Source organism: Psammomys obesus, unplaced genomic scaffold (genome assembly GCF_907164565.1).
Source record: "Psammomys obesus unplaced genomic scaffold, mPsaObe1.curated_primary_1811, whole genome shotgun sequence".
Classification (NCBI taxonomy): domain Eukaryota; kingdom Metazoa; phylum Chordata; class Mammalia; order Rodentia; family Muridae; genus Psammomys; species Psammomys obesus.
Window position 1 is genome coordinate 3,535,217 of NW_026590061.1, and position 23,594 is coordinate 3,558,810.

A 23,594-nucleotide genomic window follows, 5' to 3' on the forward strand; every position below is an offset into this window, starting at 1 on the left:
CTATCTATCTATCTATCTATCTATCTATCTATCTATCTATCTATCTATCTATCATCTAACTATCATCTGCTTGGAGAGAGTGTGTGTGAGAGAGAGTGTACATGTGTATACATGTTTACATGCCATGGTACACATGTGGTGGTTAGAGCACAACTGTGGGAACCAGTTCTCTCCTAATGTGGGCTTTCCTGAGGACTGAACTCCGGTGGTCAGCCTCACGAGCCCGGGCCTTTACCCATTGAGCCATCTTGCTGGTCCCTGTCTGTTTTTGCTTTTTTAAGATTTGTTTTATTCTTAATAATGTGTATGTGTGTGTTTGTGTGGAGGAGCGTGCACTTGAGCACCGTGTCCGTGGAGTCCGGGGGGAGCTGAGTTACATGCGCCTGTGAGCCTCTTACGTGTCTACAGCGAACAGAGCCCCAGCCCTGCCGTAGCAGCCCCCGTACTTACCCACCCAGCACCTCTCCTGTATCAGGCTATGGAGTGAGAAGCCTAATGGCCGGGAAGGTGAATTAACTCTCTTGTTAACATGCTTGTTATTAGATGGGCTGTGAGGAGTGGTTTGCTGTGACACGTCTAACGAGTGAAACTTTACCAACATTTCTGTTTCTAATCGACAGAAGAAGAGCTGGCGACGCCTCCGCTAGATGGCATCATTCTCCCGGGAGTGACGAGGCAGAGCATCCTGGAGCTGGCACAGCAGTGGGTGGGTGCCTAATCTGAACCACACACACACATGCACACGCACACACACACACACACACACACACACACACACACACACACACCCCACGTTATTTTGGAGCAGACCAACAGTTTCTCTGGAAGAGTCTGAAAACTGAGGCAATGAGCTAAATAATCCTACCAAGTCCAGAGTAGGCAAAGCCCAACTGTCTGTTGGCTGGCATATCGGGGCATGGCATTGCAAACTGTTGATTTAATTTCAACAGCTTTCCCTGTCCCAAATACATTTACAGTAGGAAAGGCAGCTTGATGGAACTCAGAAACTGTTTATTAAGAGAATGAGTGCCGAAGATCTGGCGGTAAGGTGAGGACGAGCGGCTCCCACACCTCTGGCTCCGAGCTTGGAAACGAGGCTATCCAGGGAGGGCTTTCTTGACTCCTTAACTGCAGTCTGTTTGAAAGCTGTGTTGAAACAGACAAAATGCCAAGAGGCGCTGTGGGTCACCACAACTTGCCAGACAGGGGAACAAGTCCAAGGATAAAGATGAGCCAAGTAAGCACCGTTCTGTTGATTTGCAGGAGGGGTTATTTTCCTGTTTTTCTCTTCAGAAATCGGGCCTCAACTGTGTTCAGTAATGGTTGCTGATTTTCTGGAACCTACTTGTTTAATAATTTACTTTTGAACAAAGTCACAACAGCTCTCAGTGTAATTTCTCATATAAAGTCAAAACATTGGCTCCCAAGAAATAGTGACTGTGTCAGCTTTAGGAGCTCAGTTTATGATTTTTCTCAATTTCAAAGGCAATAAGATCAGGCTTAGCTCAAATTGAGTTCCCAGTGCTCACCAGCTGTTTGGCCTTGGGGAACCCAAGTCCCCTCAACTATAAAGTAATAAAGATAATCTCTTCAGCATTAAAGACCCCTGCACGTGGTGGGTGCATGCTAAATGGTGGCTGTCGTGTTGATGTGTGCTGAAATAAGCTGTTGTCCTTTATCACAAAAGATGGATTAAGTAGCTCTTAAAATGAGTCAGCTTGTGAGACCTTATCCATGATAACCCAGGCTGCAAATCCATGGTGAACACCTTGGTGACTTCATTTGTGAAAGCTGTGATTTGAAAGCAGGTTGCTCAGTACACTGGGCAACACACAGTGTGCCCTTTCCTGCTCAGCATGTTATGGCAACACACAGTGTGTTCTTTCCCACTCAGCATGTTAAGGCAATCACACAGTGTGCCCTTTCCTGCTTCCCCTAGAGGACCATTATGATACTACCCAATTTCAGCCAGATCCAAAGACACATAGTTACTTTCGTTTTTCCTTTCCTTTCTCCTCCTCCTCTTCTTTTAATATTCCAAATAGGGTGAGTTCAAGGTGTGTGAGAGACAACTCACCATGAATGACCTGATTGTTGCCCTGGAGGGGAACAGGGTGAAGGAGATGTTCGGCTCAGGGACAGCCTGCGTTGTCTGCCCGGTGTCGGACATTCTGTACAAGGGCCAGGTAAGACAAGTCACTTTATGTGGTAGTAAGGTCTAGCCCTTTGCCCAGGGCAGGGAATATGGTACAATGGTGAAGACATTTGCCGTCAGGCTGGGAACTTGAGTTTCTGTCCCTGGGACCCACTGAACAGAAAGAAAGAAACCACTTGGAAAGCTTACCTCTGACCTCCTTGTGTGCTTGGCAGCGCCCTCCCGGATGCACATGATGAATAAGCAAATGAATGAATAGAATTTTAAAAACATAAACATTTCCCTGCAATTTAAGGAAGTCGCAGTATGGGAGAAAATCTGAGCTGCATGGGCCTATGTCCACACAGCACTTCCATCTTGCCGGTGCTTTAGTGAGAGCTCAGCCATGTTAGCCGGTCGGCCTTGCCCTTGGCAAGTAAGTCCGATTCAGTCAGAATGGAGATATGCACACTCACTTGCTCTGCCAGCCCGCTGGGGAATGCTGCAAGGATGCGCTGGCTTCAGTGCCCTGGCAGCCATCGAAATGCCCGTGAGGATTCAGTTCTTTCATCTGCTGCGGTGACCACTGAGCCATCATCCAGCTCCCATTTACCCAGCTTTGCTTGTGCATTATTATATATGCATTATTTTGACAGCTGGAGAGCTTTTCCTTTCATTGAAAAATCCAGTCCTGATGCCCAAATGTCAGCCTCTGCCTTTATAATGTAAAGATACAGGAACCATTTCACAGGCATCTATACATTTTACATGTGTAGACACTCCAGGCGTGTAGGCAGTGTGTAACTGTGCAGGCACTATTCTGTAGGTGTGTAGGTGTTATACCTATGAAACTAACTGCTTCTGATGACTTAAATATAAATTTCTCTGATTTATGAATTCAGCCTTATAATCTCAGCTGATTGGTATTATCATTTTATTATTATTGTTATTACTGTTATTTGGTTTGCAAGGGTGGTTGCTGATACAGTTTCATGTGCAGATTATCATAGAGAGGGAGAGAACTACCTGGTTTTATGTCGATGTGACAGAGAGACAGGGGAGAAGGGAGGCGTGTGTGCCGGAGAGGGATAGAGAAAAGCAAAGAGAGGAAGAGAAGATTGTAAGGGACTAGTCTGAGTATTTTATGGCACTATCTAGATATGTTATTGGTCCATTTTAGTAACCAAAATCCAATTGCTATCCACTCTAGAAATAAAAAGTTTACCAAGGTTAGCTTATTTTTAATCCTTCCCTTAAACACTTCTGGGAGGCATTCAGAGCCCAGCGGGATCCTAATTATCCTATTATACTAAAAGGCATAATAAGAAGAGTGTTTGAGAATATGAGCTATCTACCAAGATCAAAGCATCAAAAGCCAGCCCTCCAGCAAGACGTGCATGGGCACGGCTCAGATGCAAACCCAGGGCCGGAATTTAACCTCGCCTTCCCGTGGGAGCTGTGGCCCATGGAGGTGCGTGCCGTGCCCCAGATGCAGGTTCAGAAGCCCCATCTGTAAAAGAAGAGGAGATTTGCTTTAATTTATCCCTTTGAAATGACTTGCTTTCGTTTGTTGCAAAATAACTTTGAGGTCAGGTATCTTACCAGAGGGTTCAACAGAGGCCAATTATTCATCCCGTGGATTCTTAGAATCCTGGGTGGAGTTCATCTTCCATTCTTCTGAATTCCGTAAGCCACCCTGAAGAATGGCATCCAAACCTGTGCCTTCGGTTGAGTTGGTAGGAACTGAATAAGTTGTCATTGACTGACTGGTTTCTATTCAGATTCCGAGTAGAAAAGACTCATGTTAGGGGGTATCATGGGTGACAGTGTTGTTGGGGTGCCTCTCGTGGTGTGAGCGGAATTGCCTTCATGTTGGAGGATGTCTCAGGTTTTCCTGTGACCATCTCTTGAGCCACACCCTCAAACTCTTCTCCCCCTTCTTCCGCAGATGCTGCACATTCCAACCATGGAGAACGGTCCCAAGCTTGCAGGCCGCATCTTGGGGAAGCTGGCTGACATCCAGGTAGCCATTTTTACCACCTGCGGTTGGGGAACATCTGGGGAGATGGTGCAGAGGTTAAGAGCATTTGCTGTTCTTGAAAAGGACCTGGGTTCATTTTCCAGGGCCTCCCCCCTTAACCGTTTCATAGCTCTGGCTCCAGGAGATCTACTGCCCTTTTCCATGTGCCTCAGGCACTCCACAATATGGTGCACATACATACATACATACATACATACATGTAGGCAAAACACCCATAGTCATAAAATAAAAACAAAACATTACAAAAACAGCACCTCCTTGGGGCTCAGGTTTCGGAGACATAAAATAAAAACAAAACATTACAAAAACACCACCTCCTTGGGGCTCAGGTTGCGGTCCAGCGAGAGCCTGCGGGTAATGCTAAATACAGCAGTTCTTCATCGGTGTGTTAGAACCAAACCATGTGACCACATGGGGAAGAGACAGTTCAATTAAGATAAGTAATTTAAACCTAAGGAAGAAGGCTGGGGGAGACAGGTACTTGTAAGGACTTCCAGTCATCTAGCTTTCCAAAATCAATGGAGATTTTAATACTTAGAGTTTGGATGTGAGAGCAAAACATTCTGTTGTAAGAACGGAAAGTATATTATGAACAGAAGACAGTGCTGGAATACAGTGGCGCTGAACTCACCTCACCTGTGGTGAGGTCAGGTCAGGTCAAGTCTCAACACCCAGAACCGATGGGCAGAAAGGCAGGAGTTAAATTTATCTATGGACCCAGAATTGGGATATAATTACTGTTAATATTTGAACATCTACAACTTAAATATTTTATAAGCATTTACAATTTTCCTTATTATTTCCCAACAAGATGGTCGTATTTGAACATAATTTTGTTACCCACCTTTTCTATATAACAATCTGCCTGCTCTCATGTCACGAGTTTCTCAGGCCGGGGAAACTGTGTGTAGCTGTGTGTAGCTCAGCTGTGTGTAGCTCAGCTGGTGGAATCCTTGCTTACTGGGCATAGAGTCTTGGATCAATCCTCCCCCCCACCCCCCAAACCAAACTGCTGGTCACACGTGTAATCTCATCACAGCCGGTGCTCAGGAGGACTGGAGGAGGACTGGAGGCTGTCCTCTGTTAAAGGGACTTCCAAACCAGCCTGGGCTGCATGACACCCTGTCTCAAAAAGCCAAGACCAAGTTAAATAAGAAAGAGAGAGAGAGAGAGAGAGAGAGAGAGAGAGAGAAAGAGAAAGAAAGAAAGAGAACGGTTATTTGTTGTTTTACAGCAGTGAGCTCCTTTCCATAAAGAAACTTTGGTAGGAAGCTTGGTGAAGGGGAGCACACCTTTAATCCCAGCACTTGGGAGGTTTGGGTGGGGAGAGGTCTCTGAGTTCCAGGCCAGCCTGGTCTACATAGGGGGTTTAGGTCCAGCAGGCTACAGAGTGAGTTTAAAAATAATAAAAGGCTGAAATAGAAAAGATGCAGAGGATGACTGGTTAGAATGCTTGCTGCCCACGGAGTTCAGGGCCCCGGAACCCTGTGTAAGAGCGGGCTGGCACGTCAACCCAGCTGCAATTCCAGCTTCTGAAGGAACCCGGGGATCACCAGAGCAAGCTGGCTAGTGAGGCCAGCCACATCCGAGAGCTCTGGGTTCGGCTGAGCCACCCTACTTCTGTGAGTGAGGTGGAAGAGCGTCAACCTTAGGACTCTCCATGCACTTGCACATAGGTGTGTCTACATATACATGAGTCCACACACACACAGACACGCCTATGCACGTGCAACAGGCACAGACACACAATGGAAAAAAGGAAAAAAAAAAGATATACATGGTAGAACATTTGGGGGAAACCAGAACTTTCCCCTCTTGCCTTCTTTACATCCTTTTGACACTAGATCCAACGTCGGGGCTGCGGACGTAGCATGGCTGCTAGAGTGCTTTCCCTACGCACACGAAGCCCTGGGGTGCGCTGCCCTACGGGGGTGTTGCAGGCCTGTGTCTACAGTTCAGCACTTGGGGGTGGAGAGAGGAAGCCTAGCGGTCATGGGCATCAGATGCATTGCAAGTTTGGGGCCAGCTGAGGCTACAAGAGAGCCTGCCTTTAAAACGAACAAAAAAAAAAAGCCCCCCAAATCCAACAAAGAGGCCATGAGCAGACACAGGCGCTCGGAGAGTGGCTCCGAGTGAGCCACAGAGCACGCACACCCTGTGCACCCCAGATTGTTAAGCCACAGAGCATGCATACCCTGTGCACCCCAAATTGTTAAGCCACAGGGCCTTCCACCGATAATCAAAACCACATCTTTCCCCCTCAATTATTATGCTTGTGTCTTCAAGTCTCCAAATTATCCTCTTACAAGATGGCAAATTGGTGCTGTTAGCCAAGCGACTAGCTTGCCTGTTTCCAAGAAAAAATGATTTTGGTAATTACTGAGAAAGAAAAAAGTCTGATGTTACATCATGTTTGACATTTGCTCTCTTTGAGTGTTACATGAAAGGAAGCATGCTGTTTCCCTGCAACGTGTTCCACAGAACCACAGACAAGATTAACCACAAAGGAAAAGAAAATCCCAGGCTCTTGCCAGTATGACCCAGGGGGAATTTTTGAAACCTCAGATTTGACTTAAAGTCTGTTGGGTTAGGTGCTTGTCCCCTGTAGCTAATTACCCACAGTGGTCCCTGGGTGCTAGGTTACTGTAGGGTCCGGCAAGGGTTGTAATTCTAATAACTGGCTGTTTTCTCATCGTTATCCATCCTCCACCCCTCCCCATTTTTTCTTTCTATGGTCTACAAGGAAAGCACTCCTGGGTGTTTATACGTAAGCAGAGGTGAACTCTGCAGTGCTGGCTGCAACTCGGTTTCTGCCCATCCTACTCTTCTGCTCTGCAGGTGGCCTCTCCTCCAAATGCTCTTTGTTCCTTGACTTTACCTCCTACAGCCTGGTTGCACTGTAGGGTCACGACAGGCCTTCTGTAGTGTTCATCCCTCGTAGGAACGTTTATGATGGGCTTGGTTTTGGGACAGACTCTGACTGTGTAGACCAGGCTGGCCCTAAACCTCACAGGGCTCCTTTTAGGGCACGTGAGCCATGCCCTCTGTGCCCTTGAGCTACCTGAAGCGTGACATTCCATCATAACCAGCCATACTTTGGTCTTGCTTAGAGTCCTTTGAATGCTGGAGTGTTTTGCTTCTCTTTATGTCCCTTGGGGTTCAGCACAGGGGCTAGGGTGGCATATAAAAGCAGTGAGGTTTCTTTGTTGAAAGAAGGAAATGAGATGCCATGATAATTATTTCGGAAAGCAAATCCTGCGCTGCTCTTATGTGTTTACATAGTCTAAGAAGAGTCAGGAAAGATGTTTTGAATGATGTGCCATTGATGGGCTTCCTATTAATAATTAAAATACTTAAGGCTTATAATTTATTTATAATTAAAAATAATTGTGATTTTATAACAAGCTTTGTCTAGCTCACAGTTTTAGAGACTTGACTTTGGCGTGGTCTCTGAGATTGGCAGGTGGCAGGTTCCCATGTAGCCTAAGGGGTCCAACTGTTCATTTCAAGCCAATAGCCCCGTGAACCGAGGACCAAGGCCCACACCCTAAGTCCCGACGTTGCTCAGTAGCACCGCCCTGGGGACAAAGTCTTCACACTGGAGCCACCGATGGAAACTCAGCTGACAATACATCACTGCCGTCCTCAAATTCTCCCAAGGCCACCTTCCATGTGTTCCTAGCAAGATGGGTACTGACACCACTATGCCAGCCTCAGGGCGGCTCGGACCCAGCCTCGGGCACCACAGTGAGGGGTGAGCTCTTGCCCATGGAATAGGAAAAAGCAGCTACTAAGGGCACTTTCACTTTATTGATGTAGCCCAGCCTAGCCTTAAACTCCTGTAGCTCCCTCCTGCCTTCACCTCCCAAGTGCTGACACACTTGATTGATAGGAGTGAGGGTATGTGCACTTGTGAGCAGACACCAGAGCTGATTGAACCCAGGTCTTCTGGAGGGTCAGTGCGAGCTCTTAACTGCCGAGCCACTTGTGCTTTGGCAGATGGTGGGGTCTGTGAGGGTCTGTTGAAGTCTGAGACTGAAATGTGTGTTTTTGCCTTTGTTGTAGTATGGAAGGGTTGAGAGCGACTGGACAGTCGAGTTGTCCTGACGGAGAAGCTCAGGGTGTCGGTGATGTGCCCCGGAAGACAGACTTCTGCCTGTGACCTATGACCGACCACCTGTTAGTGATTTTGCCTATTGTAGTTGCATTGTTCACGTGTTAACCAAGTTGAGGTTTCTCCTTGAGCCACAGAAAATTGCCAATGTCAAATGTCACCTGTCAACATGGTAACTTGCTTACTGTACCTTTCCCCGGAGAGATAGTGATGAAGAACGCCTTCCCTAACCCTATACCAGATCCACATGTCTGTTCCATAGTAGGAGAAGCAATTCCCCAACTGATGAGATGCCTGTATTCGCTGGAAGGGCCACAGGAAATGCCCTGGGCAGTGTCCCTGTGGTCATTAGTATCCTCAGAGCTTCGCTCTTTGTCACTGTTGCTGGTGAGGTTTCTTTGGGGGGGGGGATTTGGCTTTCCTGTGTAGCCCTGGCCAGCCTGGCATTCCCTAACGTCTGCCCAGGCTGGTCTCAGAGGCAAGGCACTCTTTTCTCACTCAGCCTTCTGAATGCTGGGATGACAGAAGTGCACTCTCATACCTTGATTTATTTTTGTCTTTGAATCTAACCTTTGGTCACCTGGATTTCTTTTCTCCTTGCTCTTGTGGGTCCCCGAGTCCCTGCTAAGGTGAACCTGTCCCTTCTTGGGGTCATGTTCTGGCCCAGTCTCACCTAGCGCTGTCTGTGAGGCTCAAGCTCGTTGTCTCCCCCCGCCGCTGGCTGCTCACTTCGCTGCTATGAGTCTAGGGGTCCTGTGCCTTCTAGATCTTCGTCTTCTCAAAGCCCAGCATATAGTAGTGTCCAGTATTTGTTTACTGTAGGACTTGAAATAGAAGTGTGTCCCTCCACGCTGAGACCGTTTTGGAGGACTCTCCACCCTTTTGAGACCCTGCCTATTCTGGCAGTCTTTCTCATGCCGTCTTTCTTGTCACGGACTCTACAGCATGGTCAGTTGGAAAAATGCTCTTGTTGTTAAGATTATCTTGGAATTGAAATGATTGTCCTGGGAAGAACTCTTGATAAAATACCAACCACATGAAAATGGCAGACACCATGCATTAAATGCCAAATAAAGGGGAGTGAGGGAGATAAACTCTGGATTGTGATCTTAATCTACACTGTGTACCCTGCTCTTGAGTGAGCAATGAATGAGCACCCGGCTAGGTAACAGAATAACTCCAGACAGTGTTTTTCTCGTCTAGGAGCTGTGAGTGAGAAGCCCTTTCCTTTCCCAGTTTACCCAGGGAAAAGCCCTGTCTTGACAGGAAGCGCCCTTGGACGGCCAACTCTCCGCCACTGCACTTTGTGCTTTGGTTCCTCGGTTGCAGTAGCTTTCATCTTAACTGAGGAAACGCGTCTCTTCACAGTCCTGTGGGAGAGGGTTGTACAAACTCCACCCCACAGGGACAGCCCTTAAGACATTTAGCCGTGCACACGGTACGTCCATTCCATTCTAAAAGTTTTAGCTGGTTTTTTAGATGGAGACAATAAGAAAATTGGAGGATGAGCAGAGATGATAGACTATGTCCAAGGACGCTCTCCTTGCTGATTGAAATCTTGGGTGGAGGTGTCTCCGGCTCCTCCGGAGCCCCCTTCGAGTGTCCTCGGAGGCTTGTGTCTTCCCCATGCCCTTTGACCTCACGTTCAGCACAGGTCTGGGGTAGACCTTCAGGGGTATCAACTGTCAAGCACGGAACGGCCAGGCTGAGGCCTATGAGAAGGGAGATGCCTTGTCTGCCCTGAGTTTACCTAAGCTCTTACATTATTAAACTGAGAGCCACTTTGTGATGGTTAGAGAGCACACATGACCTCTCACCTCAAAACCTGTTAAGCTTTCCAGCAGGCTCAGTTAAGAGGGAAGGAAGGAGGAACACACGGTTTGTGAAAACCGGAAGCCTGACCCAGAGCCCCAGCTGCCATCCGTACTGAAGTAACAGAACAGGAAATTGACCTTCGCAATGACTTATTTATAGGCATAAAAGAAGCATCTTTGGTTGTTCTTTCCTTGTCCGTTACTTGTTTAATTGCAGCAGTGTAATGCAGCACGAGGGTTGGATTGTTACCAGGCAATTACCCGCTCTTCAGGATTCACTTATCCTAACACTAATTGATCATTTAAAGCACAAGACGGTGTAGTGTTAGGAACATGTAAAGCTAATCTGCTGCGCACAATCAACAAATTAATATTATTGCTGATATTTGCATAATTGACTGCAATTATTTAATGTGTAATTGGGTTGATCAAATGAGATTCAGCAAGTCACAATCGAGTCGGTGTAAACAGAACTAAGCAGCTGGGAGCTTAAGATGATGAACTTATTTTGTATATCTTCTCTTTTCCCTCGTTTGCCAGATCTCCCCAGAACACATGCGAAGGCCAGGAGTTCAAAAGGTAGAGAGAGTCTGAGCCCTGGCTGTTTGCCGATGGAAATGTGGTTGTCAGAGTCACTTTATCAAGGGTTCTACTAAGGGCACATGGGAGCAGCCTTAGTCTTGAGCTGTCCAGCCGAGCAGGCAGGACACATGTGAGCAACAGCCGGCAGCCTGTGTTTGCAAAACTACAAAGCAGGGGAGGAAGGGGCTGAAACGCTGTTAGGGAGCCATACTTTTTCCTGATGTAAGAACCAAGCTAGAGCGGGGCTGGGGACGTGGTTCGGTGGTCAGGGCACTTGCTGCTCTGGTAGCCACTCTGTGGTTCAGTTCCTTGTACCCACCTGGCAGCTCACAACTGTCTTAATTCCAGTTCCAGAGGGTTTGATACCTTCTGGCCTTTAGGGGTGGCTGTGTGCATATGGTGCACAGACACACTCAGGCCCTACACACACACACACACACACGCACACACACACACACACGAAATCATCTTAAAGGAAACGAACTGTGTGGGGAGGCAGTGTTAGCTCTGGGACAAAACCCTTCCTGCATTAGGCTGTTGCTTGGTAACAACATATCTAAACAAGGTGTCTTCCCTGTGCTGAGCACTCTGGGGCTCATGAAGACAGTTTTGACCACAGACTAGGCAGTAGCATAGGGAAGACTTTGTGTCAATTCCGTGCTTTCAGTTTGCTTTAGGAAAATCAACTGAAGTATGAAGCTGCCCTGTGGGTTCTTTTCTTGGCCTTTCTAGCTGTGCTCTTCATAGAGTCCCATGTCCTTCCTTTAAAATTGTGTTGTTCAGTTTAATCCTGACTGAGGCAGATAGCTTCTCGGAAGACAACAGTTGCTCGTTTCCATTGGATGGTGCTTTCTAAACTATTGAGAGCAACACTGCTCACATTGTAATGCCCACGTTTCGACCCCGAGGACCACCAGGGAGCCGGTCCAGTGTAAACACAGTAGGGTCTTTATCCTGAAGACCACCAGGGAGCTGATCCAAGGCAAACATAGTAGGGTTTTTATTACAAGCTTGAGCTCTGGCCCACACTGTTACTGACACAGCGGTTCTGGAGTGTAGATCCCTGCGGTCAGGGAGAGAGGGCTTTTTATTTAGGGTTTCAGCAAGGTTCTGGAAATTCCAGCTTAGCAATTACACGATTGGGTGGCATTCAGCAAGGGCAAGCTTGTTACAAAGTGATTGGCTAATGAACTGACATTGAGGGAGCCATCTGTAGACTACAGGAATGTTAGGTGGGTGAGCTGCCCAGCACAGATGCCCCACCCTGAGATAAGATAGATGCCTTCCCATTCTTATGGTTACCTCTAGGCTCTTCCTTGGGTAGTGGACTTTATGGTCTTGTTTATGGAATTGGTGATCTATGGCATAGTTCCTGGGACTAGTGACTTTTTTTTGAGGGGGGGGGGCTGTTCAGGCCTGGTCCTCTCAACATCAAGGCCCAAGACTTTGAGAGACCCCATATTTCATGCCCTGACCTAATTTGGGTCAGGGCATGAACTCTTCCTTGTTAAGCAGGTTCCTTTTGAATAGGCAGGCCAGTGAGCAATTTCACGGACACATGATAGCAACTGTCACTTTGTTTTGGCACAGGTAGAATTTGTTCGGCCTTCTGTGTTCCACGTATCTCCACCCCTAAAGAAGCAAAGGGCTTCAGATTTCTTTTGTGACTGGACAGAGGTCATGAGGATTATTGTTTGTTTGGTACACACTGATCGAACATCCAAAATGCACACCTCACACAGCCAGCAAGGACAGAGCACTCACACGGAAAATAAGCAGCATAGACCTTACCTCACGGGGTGTGGGGCTGATAACCTGACTTTAGACAAATGATGTAGGATCAGGAGAGCACAGCTCTCTGCAGTCACGTTCCCTCATTCCTTCTAAGGAAGTCCTTGCTGGTTTTGTTTTTCTCTGCTGCTCGGGAAGTTAGACCCGAAGACTTCCCAACCTGTGTGGATTCCCACCAGGCTCGCTGTCACTCGCCAGTGAGTCTGTCATCTGCACTTTCTTCTGAGGAAGTGTTGGGTTATCAGCTGTATCTAGGATGACATCTGAGTCTGCTCATCTCGATAAGCTCAAAGCAAGATGCACTTGAAAGACGCAAAGACAACGACCCTAGAGAAACATTTATACTGTATGGTTATGTGCTGTGGAGGGAGCTGGTGAAACTCCTAGCTTAAAGAGGCAGGCCAGCTGCTTGAGTGATTTTCATATAGCCGCTATTTTCAGTTGGAGGTTTGTTTCCTCTGGTGCTGCAGTTGAACGGAGCCTCTGAGCTGCGTCTCCCTCTTTCCTTTCCATTTGATTTGCTTGCATCATCTCACTTTGATGCCCAAATGTGCACTCTATAACCAAGACTGGCCTTTGATTTTTCAGTTTTCCTGACTCAGTTTCTCAAATAGCTGGGGTGATAGGCACAAGGCCCAGTTTCAGTTTGAAGATTTGAATACAAGAAACAAAAGCCATCCACAATAATACAAAGGGTTTTTTTTTTTTCCTTCTTATTTTAATCATTGTTGAAAAGCTCCTTTTAAAGGCCTGGGTAGAATCAAGGGCCTTTCATCCTTAGTAAAGGAAAGCTGTGCAAGTTGGAAGGGTTGGTCATGAAGCTTAGCAGAACTGTGGTAGTGTTTGTGGGTAATATTTCCATGGGGTCAAACTTGCTTTGATAAGTGACAAAAGTTTGAAATTTAGGCCAGGTGTGGTGGGCATGTCACCTGCTTTCCGTCCCAGCACTCAGAAGGCAGACCCAGGTGGAGCTCTGCATTTGAGGCCAGCCTGGACTACATCATGAGATCTGGGCTAGCCAGGGCTGCATAGGAAGACGCAGTTTGTTTTGTTCTGTTTGTTTGTTTGTGGAGGGAACAAAAAGGAAAGCATGAAATTCAGTCATAGAAACCAGCACGAGCTTTAGAACTACTGAGTTTTAAGATTCCAGGCCTCCCACCCGAAGATGTCCATTACATACTGTGGTGGACCTGATGTCAGAGCTCTTAAACTACAGCAGTTAGCGTTCAGTTTCAACAGAAACTGTTGATCCCAGGAGTTGGTGGAAGCCCACAGAGATCCCAGGGGTTGGTGGAAGCCAGGGTGTGGGAATGAGTTAAGGCCTGGTGCACAGACAGACACAGCTGCATGGCCTCTGCCACATGGTAATGACACAGGGCAGCTGGCACTGAACAAAAACAAGAGGAAGGCAAACGGAGATGGTGAGGAGAATAGGGGAGTCTCCTGGGGGCACAGACTATCTTTATGCTGTTCCCAGGAGCCTCCTCATTCTGCCGGGCTCCAGGACCTTCAGCCTTCAGGGTCAGTGCCAAGCACAGTTGGGATGACCAGGCAGCCACTCCAGTGGCCAGTCCCACCAGAGGCTGGCACTAAGTTTTGAGTTTATCACTTAAGGGTCATGTTGCCCTTTAGTACTAATGTCCAGTCTGGAAAAGTGCCACAGTGTGAGCTCTGTTGCGTCTGGCCCTCAGTCCTTGTGCTCTCGGATTCAGAAGCCTTAAGGTGAAGTAATCAGTGAGATGGGGTCTGTGGCTTTTCCTCCTTGGGAGAATGAACGGTACACCACTGCTCCCGTTCCCAGGTGAAGAGCAACAGCTTGGAAATCATGTAGCTTACAACCACAATATGTGCCAGGCCGCTGTTTCCACCAGCTGGACTCGGGTGTGGTCGGTCGGCAGTCTCCGGGGCAGGAACAAGGTAGAGACCGCTCTTCAATCCCCAGGACCTCAGGGCTTCTTTCAGTTCTCCACAGGCTAAAAATCAGGTCTCTCAAAGGGCCGATGAGGCAGGCTTCCTGTGAGTTCGAGGCCTGCCTGAGGTACAGCCTGAGATCCAGTATAGCCTGGATGACAGATTGGTACTCGCTTTCCAACTTAATGAATGAGCTGCAAACACTAAGATCGCTGGGGCGGAGGCTGCGAACTCAGTCTTTGGACTTAGAAGCATAGCCAGACCATCTCAAGATTAACCTTGCCAACAGCTGCACACTGGCAGATCTCTGCTACTGTCCCGTAGGCAATGCTCCCACAGCTATGAGAGGAGGCCTGAGCCTCACAGGCACAGGGTCTGCGCCCTTTGGCTTGGTGGCTGAGAGCAGATAAGTCAGTACGTCCTGACGTCAGAGGTCATGCGTGAACAATAGTGTCTTAGCCAGCCCTCCCGTATCTGCATTGGGGAGCCACATAACTGCAAGGCCCAGCTTCCTCAGTCCTTGAGTAGACAGACGGAAAGATGCTGCCACGGAGGCCGGAGCTCGGGGAAGATGGCGGGAAGGATTGCAGTGTAAAGACGGCGGTGTGGGAGGTCCCTGGGTAAAGGAAACTACCTCATTCTTCTGAGGGTTTGTAGAAGCACAATTAAGCACTCAGAAGTGGCTTTGCTGCTCCGCAGCTGTCTGGCGTGAGGCAGGCTGTGTGTGCTAAGGACCCACGGTGGGTGGTTGTGTTCTGCTGGCAATAGAGAAGTTCTTCATTGTTGGCAGTTCTTCACATCTGTGACTATGTACACTTTTCTGTCACCAATAAAGCAACCGAAGGGCATACCGATTGTCTAGTGTCGTGAAGCTGTGACGCCTCGTTACCATTTTTGTCATGTCTCAAGGTTCTTGGTCAATGGTTACGGTTAATGGAGTGGGTGCCTTTAAACCACAGCAGCACCAAGAAGCTGAGGGTTAAGGGCCCTGGAGACCTGAAACCATACAACCAGAGGGAATCTAGATGTTTCCACCTCAAGTGGAGATAAAATGGGTACTTGAAAGCCATCCCGGGCTGGTGAGATGGCTCGGGGTGAAAGCGCAGCTGGCCACCCAGCTAGATGATCTGGCTGAAGGACAGAGCTGATCCCCACAAGCTTTCCTCTGACCTCTGTGTGTGCCATAGGATGCTCTCAGCACGCCAAGCACACACACGAATAAATGAGTAAAGCAGCCATAACCTCCCCTACCCCCCGGCTGTGGCATTTTGTTCCTGTCTTCTCAGTGTTAGATGTGAAGACGGCTGCTGTGGTGGTCAGTTTCACATGTCAACCTAAGTGAATCTGAGGCTTTTTTTAGAGAGGAGTATGTGAAAGGAGAAATCTGGGGGCAGTGCCTCGTGTCCGAGACTCCTGGACACAAAATGGATGACGCCTGCTGAAGGAAGGCATTCCCATTGCTTTGCCTACTGGCCTGCCAGCATGTGGACTCCAGCCTGGACATCTTGCCATCATAGAGCCGCCTGCAGCCATTGGCTGGCCACGAAGACTTCCTGCCTCAAAGAGCGGGTCTCCTCAGAATGAGTCAAAACCGATCCCTCTTCCCCTGCGTTTGCTTTTGTTTGGTATGTAGCAGTGAACAAAGTCACTGGGTCGGTGGTGTTTTTACATTTACTGCCATGGTGCGTGCACCTCCCTGACCATCAGTATAACACCATGTGGCTACAAACTATACAAACAAAACCTTTACAAAGGGAGAGAGATTTTGTCAAGACCCTGAGAGCATAAACACGCCTTTATGACTGACCGTATTAGTCCTTGAGTAAACTTCCCTCAGAAACACTTACCTTTTAGAGAATAAAACTAAATGTGCCCATTACACGTGCATTTTTAAATAAATATTTTATGTGCATGGCTGCTTTTCCTGCGTGCATGTCTGTGCGCCATGTGTGCCTGGTGCCCATGGAGAAGACGGTGCCGAGACTCCTAGGACTGGAGTGTGACACTGTTGTGAGCTGCGATGTGGGTTCTGGGAATTAAGCCCAGGTCCCCTGGAAAGGAAGCTAGTGCTCTTAACCAGTGAGCCATCTCTCCAACCCTACATATGCATTTTTGTGGTTTATTCAAATTAAGGTAGGTGTAGCCAAAACCTTTTTTTTTTTTTAAAGATTTGCCATAAATTGAAAAATTGAACTTAAATGTGTCTGAGTGTGCAGTGACCTCTCCACATGTCGACCTGTGAAGATCTTGCCCCTTGCTAAGGTCTCTGTCAGAGTTGCATGCATGTGTTGGGGCATAGCCTAGTGGTAGAACACTTGACTGGAATGGCCAGGGCCCTCAGTTTAACCCCCCAGCATTGAAGGAAGAGAGGAATAAGAAAGAAGGGAGAAGAAACAACCCAGAGTTGACAAGGTCATTGTCCCCCTGACACTGTCAATGCCGAACTCCCCCAAGAATGACAAGGGACACCCCACATTGCTGAGGGTGGGGACAGATTTGCAGGTGCTGATGTGACAGATGAGAAGAGGCAGATGTCTCCTGCAGGGCTGAAAGTGTGTCTCTGTGTTGACTGGAAGGAAGTAACAGAAAATAAAAAGGGGGTCTCCAGTTTCTGTAATGACTTTTCTGCGAGGCTGATTCAACATGATCTGAATCATAGTCTTCTAGTCCACGGTTCTACATAAGACATGTGACCTCTGCCCCCTGTCATGACAACTTCTTGTGCAGCCTGACTCTGTACCGGATGTTGACAAGAGGGAGACTTGCTCCCTGGAACTGGGAGCCTCATGGTCAGGTAGGTACAATGTAGGCACTTGTCTACAACGTAGGCACTGCTTGGCTTTCTAGCTGTGTCTAGGACACCCATGGATATTCTCCCCCAAAGTCATGGTTGCTGGAGATTTTGAAGATGCAATAAAAATACTCTTTCTGATTTTTCACTGAAAAAATATTTTTATCTTAGGTTTCTGGGTGTCTTGCCTGCATGTATGTCTGTTCACCATGTGTGTGCGGGGCCCACAGGCCTGAGGGGTGTATTGGGCCCTCTGCCCCTGGAGTGGTGAGCAGCCATTTGGATGTTCAGAATCCCACCTGGGTCCTCTGCAAGAGCAGAAGGTGCTAACCATTGAGCCATCTCTCCAGCCCCTTGTTGTCCCATTCTTAACAGATCTGTGCTGACTCTGTTTCCTACACTGATTTTCGAAGCTGAACTGTTTAAAGAGGACTAGACTGTGTTTGTTTAAAGGTAGTTATATAATCTAGTCAACATTTCTCATTAAAGATTCCTGCACCGTGGGAAACAGGTGATTCATGCTTTAATCTCTGGCATCTTCTGAGCTAGAAGGAAGCATCCTAACATGCTGATGGCTAATAATGAAGACCATGGCTGAGAGCCGTTGGCTGACCTTGCTGTCATGAGTTCATTCCTTAATTGGTGAGGAGGGGAGATAGAAATCACAGTGGGAAACAGTCCTGGGCCAACTTCTGTGTCTCACGTGAGCAGAGCCCTCATGGGCACTTTGTGTGTCTGTGAGGCCGTAATGGCAAAGACCTTGGCTGTTGAGGGGTGGCAGATCTTTGAGATGTGGTTACTGTTTGGATCAGTGAGCTCCGCCGACAGCAGATGGCCCTCTGCTTGGCAGGCCCCTCCCCACCAGTGGCGGACCTAAGACCACAGCCGGGTGTCCAGTGATCTTAGCCTTTAGATCGGAACAGAAATCCTGCCTCAAGCTTCCAGCCTGCGGGGTTTCCTCTGCGGTTCACGGACTCGAGGCATCAGAATCAAACAACTGCATCTCCCACTTGTTGGATTCCTCTGTCTGATGATGGCTGATTTTGATTGTGGGCTTTGTTTACAGCTAACTTCAGCTGTGAACTTGACAACTGAAGAATTGCCTGGAATGAAGAGTGGCCTCTGGGAGTGTGTACGAGTCATTTAAAAAATTGGTAATAGATGTAGGTGGGCCCAGCCCCTGTGGGGGCCTATGCTAGGCTGGTGGACCTGCCAATACACCCCTCAGGCCTGTGGTCCCTGCACACACATGGTGAACAGACATACATGCAGGCAAGACACCCAGAAACCTATAGGAAAGCTGAATGCAAACCTGGGCAGAGTTCCTCTGTAGCTTCTGTTTCCAACTCCTGCTTTGAGTGAGGTCCAGCCTTGGCTCCTCTTGATGGTGGATTGTAACCTGTAGGCTAAAACATACCCTGTCCTCCTCAAATTGTTTTCGGTCATGGTGTTTATCATAGCAATAGAAAGTAAACTAATTCGGGCTCACCCTGGGTCCTGACACTAGGAGGTGACAGCAGGAAGATCAGAAGTTCAACGTTACCCTTGGCTACTCAGCAAGTTTGAAGCTGTGCTGGGTTACAAGAGGCATAGACAGAGGGAGAGAGAGGGAGGGAGGCAGGGAAAGAGAGAGGGAGAGAGAATGAAAAGGGACTTTGTGAGTACTGGACTTACTAGCCTCTCTTTAATTCCCAGTCATAAGCTGCTTGAATTCCTTAGACCCTCAGTGTCTGAACGATTATAGATAAGCACGCCACAGACTGCGTCCCTTCCACCTTTCTCTTAGGAACCCAGGCTAAGCCAGGGACTGATGACATTGTCACCTGTGCTGAGATTTATTTTTTCTCCTCAGGAAGAACCACACGTGAGCATTCTCTCCTGATTCATGCTCGGCAGTTCAGGAAATTGTACCTCAGCTATTTTACTCCTGGCAAACAGTACCTAAGAGACACGGGAGTTCTAAGGCTCTTAGTGTTATGCTGCCCCCAGAAGATGGTCACTGCCGTCATACACACAAGCTCAAGCGTCCAGGAGGGAAGTGCTCGTGAGGGCCGCATCAGGGAAAGCTCCTTACACTATTAGTCTTTCTTCTGGTCTGCATACCATGCCTTCAGAATGTACATGCATCCCCCAAATTTTTAAAGTTGGATGGAAAGGTTTTGGGGTGTGTGTGTGTGTGTGTGTGTGTGTGTGTGTGTGTGTGTGTGTAACTGAGAGGTAGGAGGACTTTATCAAGTAGGTAGCCATCTTGGTGATAAACTCTCATGGCTTAACTATATCCACAGACATAGTTACTATTATGGTGTCCTGGGACCTGCTGAATCCACACCGTGCAAAGCCCAGGTGCCTGCCAGGTCAGCTTAGGTAGCGTCCATCATTATTTGAACCTGCCTTTCTGTGTGCTACCCATTTACTCACCTATGTAAGTATGTGTACATGCATGCACATATGTATGCATGTATACAGCACATGTATGTGCGTGTATGTGCATTAGGTGACTGTGGAGGCCAGAAGAAGGCATCAGGTCCCCAGGAAATGGGGTTACTGGCTGTGGGCTGCCAGGTGGGTGCTCAGAACTGAACGAGGGTCTCCCGCAAGTGCTCCTGACCACTGAGACATCTTTTTGAATCCTGTACCCACTTGACCAACTGTTGCTGTCTCATGTAGCCCAAGCTGGCCTCACACACGAAGCTGATGGTGACCTTAACATTCTGGTCTTTCTGCCTCCCCCTCCCAAGTGCTGGGATTACACGTGTGAACCACCATGCCCTGTCTATGTTGGACTTAGGAGCTGGGCAGGGACTCTACCAAATGAGCCACCTGTCCCCTTGTTCCCCCTGTTCCTTCTTGCTGATCTATTTAAATGTCTAGAGTCAGGTGTGCAGAGTCTGCAGGTGGGTTTGTGTAAAGGGAACATTTGCCTGTCTCAGTTGTTGACTCTGAGGCTTACTGCCTTTGTCTGCTAACCGAGGCCTACAATGTTTGCAGCCTCTGGGACTTACTCCTGAATATGCTCACCCTTTCTAGCTTTTTATGAACTCTGGCTGGCTCGACTCAGCTGTCCTGGCTCAAACTCTTCTCCACGCTGATTCAGTCTGGCTTTTCTCTCAGCCTCTGAATTGCTCTCCTTGCCCTCAAATTAATTCCAGCAATCTTACCCAATCTTTTGGCTACTTCTCATTCTCTGGCTCATCCTGTCTTCCTCTGTGTCTAGCTTGTTCTCTCACCATCCTCTCTCTGCAAAACTCTCCTGATAAAACTGCCTCCCCTCTTCCTTATTTTCTGTGTTACTCCCTTAAGTAGCTTCCCTTTCCTCTCTGTTCTTTTGAGAATTGGGCATGTCCTATTCTGTCAAATCTTCCTCAGATTTTTCACTTTTTCTGCCAGTCAATTAAACATTACTTTTAAACATTGGTGTTTCCTTCTACAAACTAACTTTACCAGCCCTGGATGTAAGCTTTTCTTTACCTGAAACTTGCTCTATATGAGGCTGGCCTTGACTGCTTGCTTCCTGGTTTAAGGCCTATTTGTAGCCCAGCTGGATCACACAGACCTAGAAGGTGTTTGGATGTGACCTCTTGCCAGTGCAGCCGTGCTCTGAATTAAAATTCCCTACAGTTTTGTTTTTATATTTCCCTCCTATTGATACTTTTCATTTCTGGTGGTGGTTAGCCACTACTGTGTGCATTGGTAATCATTTATGCCATTCTTTGCCCCTCCCACTAGACTAGAAATTTGTCTAATTTAGTTTCCTATCTTCACAGGAGAAAAAAAAAGCCTCTGTCTTAGGGTTTTTTATTGCTGTGAAGAGACACCATGAGCAACTCCTACAAAGGAAAGCATTTAACGGAGGCTGGCTCACAGCTCAGGGACTTAGTCCATTATCACCACGGTGAAAGCTTGGTGGCTTGGTGGCACGCAGGCAGACACGGTGCTAGAGAAGGACATTTGGTTCCTCAGGCAGCAGGAAGAGAGACACTAGGCTTGGCTTGAGCATTTGAAACCTCAAGGCCCTCCCCCAATGACACACTCTCTATGAGACTGTGGGAACTGTTTCCACTCAAACCACCACACTTTCAATCACAGACAAGCATTCCTTTTAAGCACCCAGCATAGAGCCTCCCAGCTAATGCGGCACTTGGTCTGTGCCTTTGTTCTCTCAGAACTACCCAGGTGGAGTACTGCAGCCCTTGCTGGCAGGTTCCATTGCGCCCTGTGAGAGAGTTCACTGGAGACAGGCCTTCCTGATAGGAAAGGAACCGCTGAGTGTCAGAGCATGAGGTTAGCCTTGAGGCACTACTCCAGCGTCTGACATCTCCTTGGACTAATCCCTGGATTTCGCTGAATGGGAGCCTCCTCATCGGCCCTTCATGTGTGGGTCCATCCGTGCTTGTGGACAGGATTTCTACCCTGGTCCAGCTCTTCTTTGTAATGGATGCCATGCCCAGAACTGTTGGGCCAGAACTCCCCACCTTTTCAAGTCTGGATGTTTCAATTCCCACACAGATTTTATGGCTCCAGTTCCTGTCTGGATCGACACGTTTGGAACAAGAACACCGCCTCCTGCCTGATTATGATTGCCTTGGACCCGCCAGCCAGTCTTTAACTCAGGTTCTGAAAATGGCCTTGATTCGACCTGGATTTACCACAGCACTTTGCCCTGGCTCTGGTGTTCGCTACTTTGTCCTGCCAACTTCCTCTTGAAGCCTCAGCTTGCAAGAGCTCAGACTTGGCCTAAGGAGATAGAACCACTTAGCTTTGAAAGTCATACTAGCTTCCTGGTGTGTGGGTTTAATTTAATTTAATCTTTTTTTTTTTAGAGAGTATCTTCTATAATCTAAAACTGCACCTGCTGGATTAGTTTTGAGGTGATTTAAAACCTTGCCCTGCAAAGCTTTGCTAGCAGGTCAGCAGCAACAGTAGAGGTTCCCTCATGCTCTTGGAAATGAATGCCCTCTCTAAGACCCTTCCCAGGCCGACCAAATCACCGTCCTTGTCTTCACGATGACTTCTCGGAACAGTCAGTCCGGAAGCACTGATCTTGAACCTGCTCAGCCTCACAGAGCCACAGCTCACCCAGCAGCCAGATCATTTGCAAAGCTGAAATGAGGATAGGAATGAAGGTACTTGGGGCAGGGCAGATGGCCCGTGGGCAGAGCACACGTTGTACTAGCGTGATGGCCTGAGTTCAGACCCACGTGAAGATGGAGCCACAGTGCACGTGTCTGTAGAGCCAGCCAGCACCGGGAGAACTTGGGGCCAGTCTGTAAGCACCAGGTCCAGTGAGAGACCTTGTCCCCAAAATACAGTGGAGAGTGAGCAAGGAGACATCAAAAGCTGGCGTCTGGCCTTCAAATGCTTGTGCCTGCGCACACGCATGTATATAGCACACGCCATAATGATAAAATGGTCGGCTCTGTTATTGAAAGGGTCACAGTGCAGTGCTCAGAGGACCCTCGGGTTTGGGTTGTGAAATGTCCCCCTAAGTGGTTAACCTTTCGTCCTGAGCATTTTCCCGGCACTTCCCTTCTGCTCGGGTCTCCTGTGAGGATCTGGGCATCATGGTGGTCCATAAAAATTACCCCAGAAAATTACAGGAGCTCTCAATTAGAGAATTCCCGAACACTGTGCAGTCATTTTCCCCACTGTATCCCTCAGGGCAGAGCTACACAATTAGGAAGATCAACAGGACGCTCAGCCGAGCAGCAGCCGGGCCGTCTGTCTGCATGCACCCCTCTCGAGTGCTTCCTCCCATGGGCTGTGGTGGTGCAAGGGCTCTGCCAGCAGCAGCTGGTTGGCTGAGAACCTGGCAAGGGCTTGAGCCGTCCCAGGGTCAGGACAGCCCGGAGCTGCCTTTCTCCAGCTACAGTGTCATGCCTTTCTTAGAATCTGAACTGAGGCAGAGAGAGAGAGAGAATGTGCGTGTTTGTTGGGAGAAGGGGGCCATGTGTGGGTGAGGGTGCATGCGTGTACTTGTGCATACGGAAGCCAGAAGACAATGCTGGGATTCTGTCTTCCTGGTTTTCGAGGCAGGGACATCTCATCCAAACCACCATAGATAGTCAGCATGAGACACACACACACACACACACACACACACACACACACACACACACGGGGGGGGGCAACGTGAGTCCAGGGCAGACCTGCAGACGTCTCTGAGTTGTGGTGTTTCAAACAAAGGAGCTTCAGGGTCAGGGGTCACGAGTCAGCTTAGTGAGGCTCCTTTCTCAAAATGGTTGCTCTGTTCACATATTGGAGACAGAAGCTCAAATTCAGAATTCTCATCTCTGTTTTGAAAGCTTCCTTGAGATAGTGTCTCTCTGTCCCTTTCCTGTGTTTCTTTCCTCTTCTCCCCTTCCTAACTACTATCTATCTATCTATCTATCTATCTATCTATCTATCTATCTATCTAT

General features: G+C 48.1%; 1 protein-coding gene across 5 annotated transcripts in view; it reads left to right on the top strand.

Moving 5' to 3' along the window:
- The window catches only part of Bcat1 (branched chain amino acid transaminase 1), a 68,736-nt gene extending 57,577 nt beyond the window's left edge, over positions 1–11,159 (top strand). For all 5 annotated transcript variants that reach the window (XM_055605600.1, XM_055605599.1, XM_055605603.1 and 2 more), the window contains exons 8-11: positions 621–706; positions 2,046–2,186; positions 4,083–4,157; positions 8,241–11,159. In XM_055605600.1, coding sequence (XP_055461575.1) covers positions 621–706; positions 2,046–2,186; positions 4,083–4,157; positions 8,241–8,282 — 344 coding nt within the window. In that variant the 3' untranslated portion in view covers positions 8,283–11,159. The remainder of the gene's footprint in view (positions 1–620; positions 707–2,045; positions 2,187–4,082; positions 4,158–8,240) is intronic.
- The last annotated feature ends 12,435 nt before the right edge of the window (positions 11,160–23,594 follow it).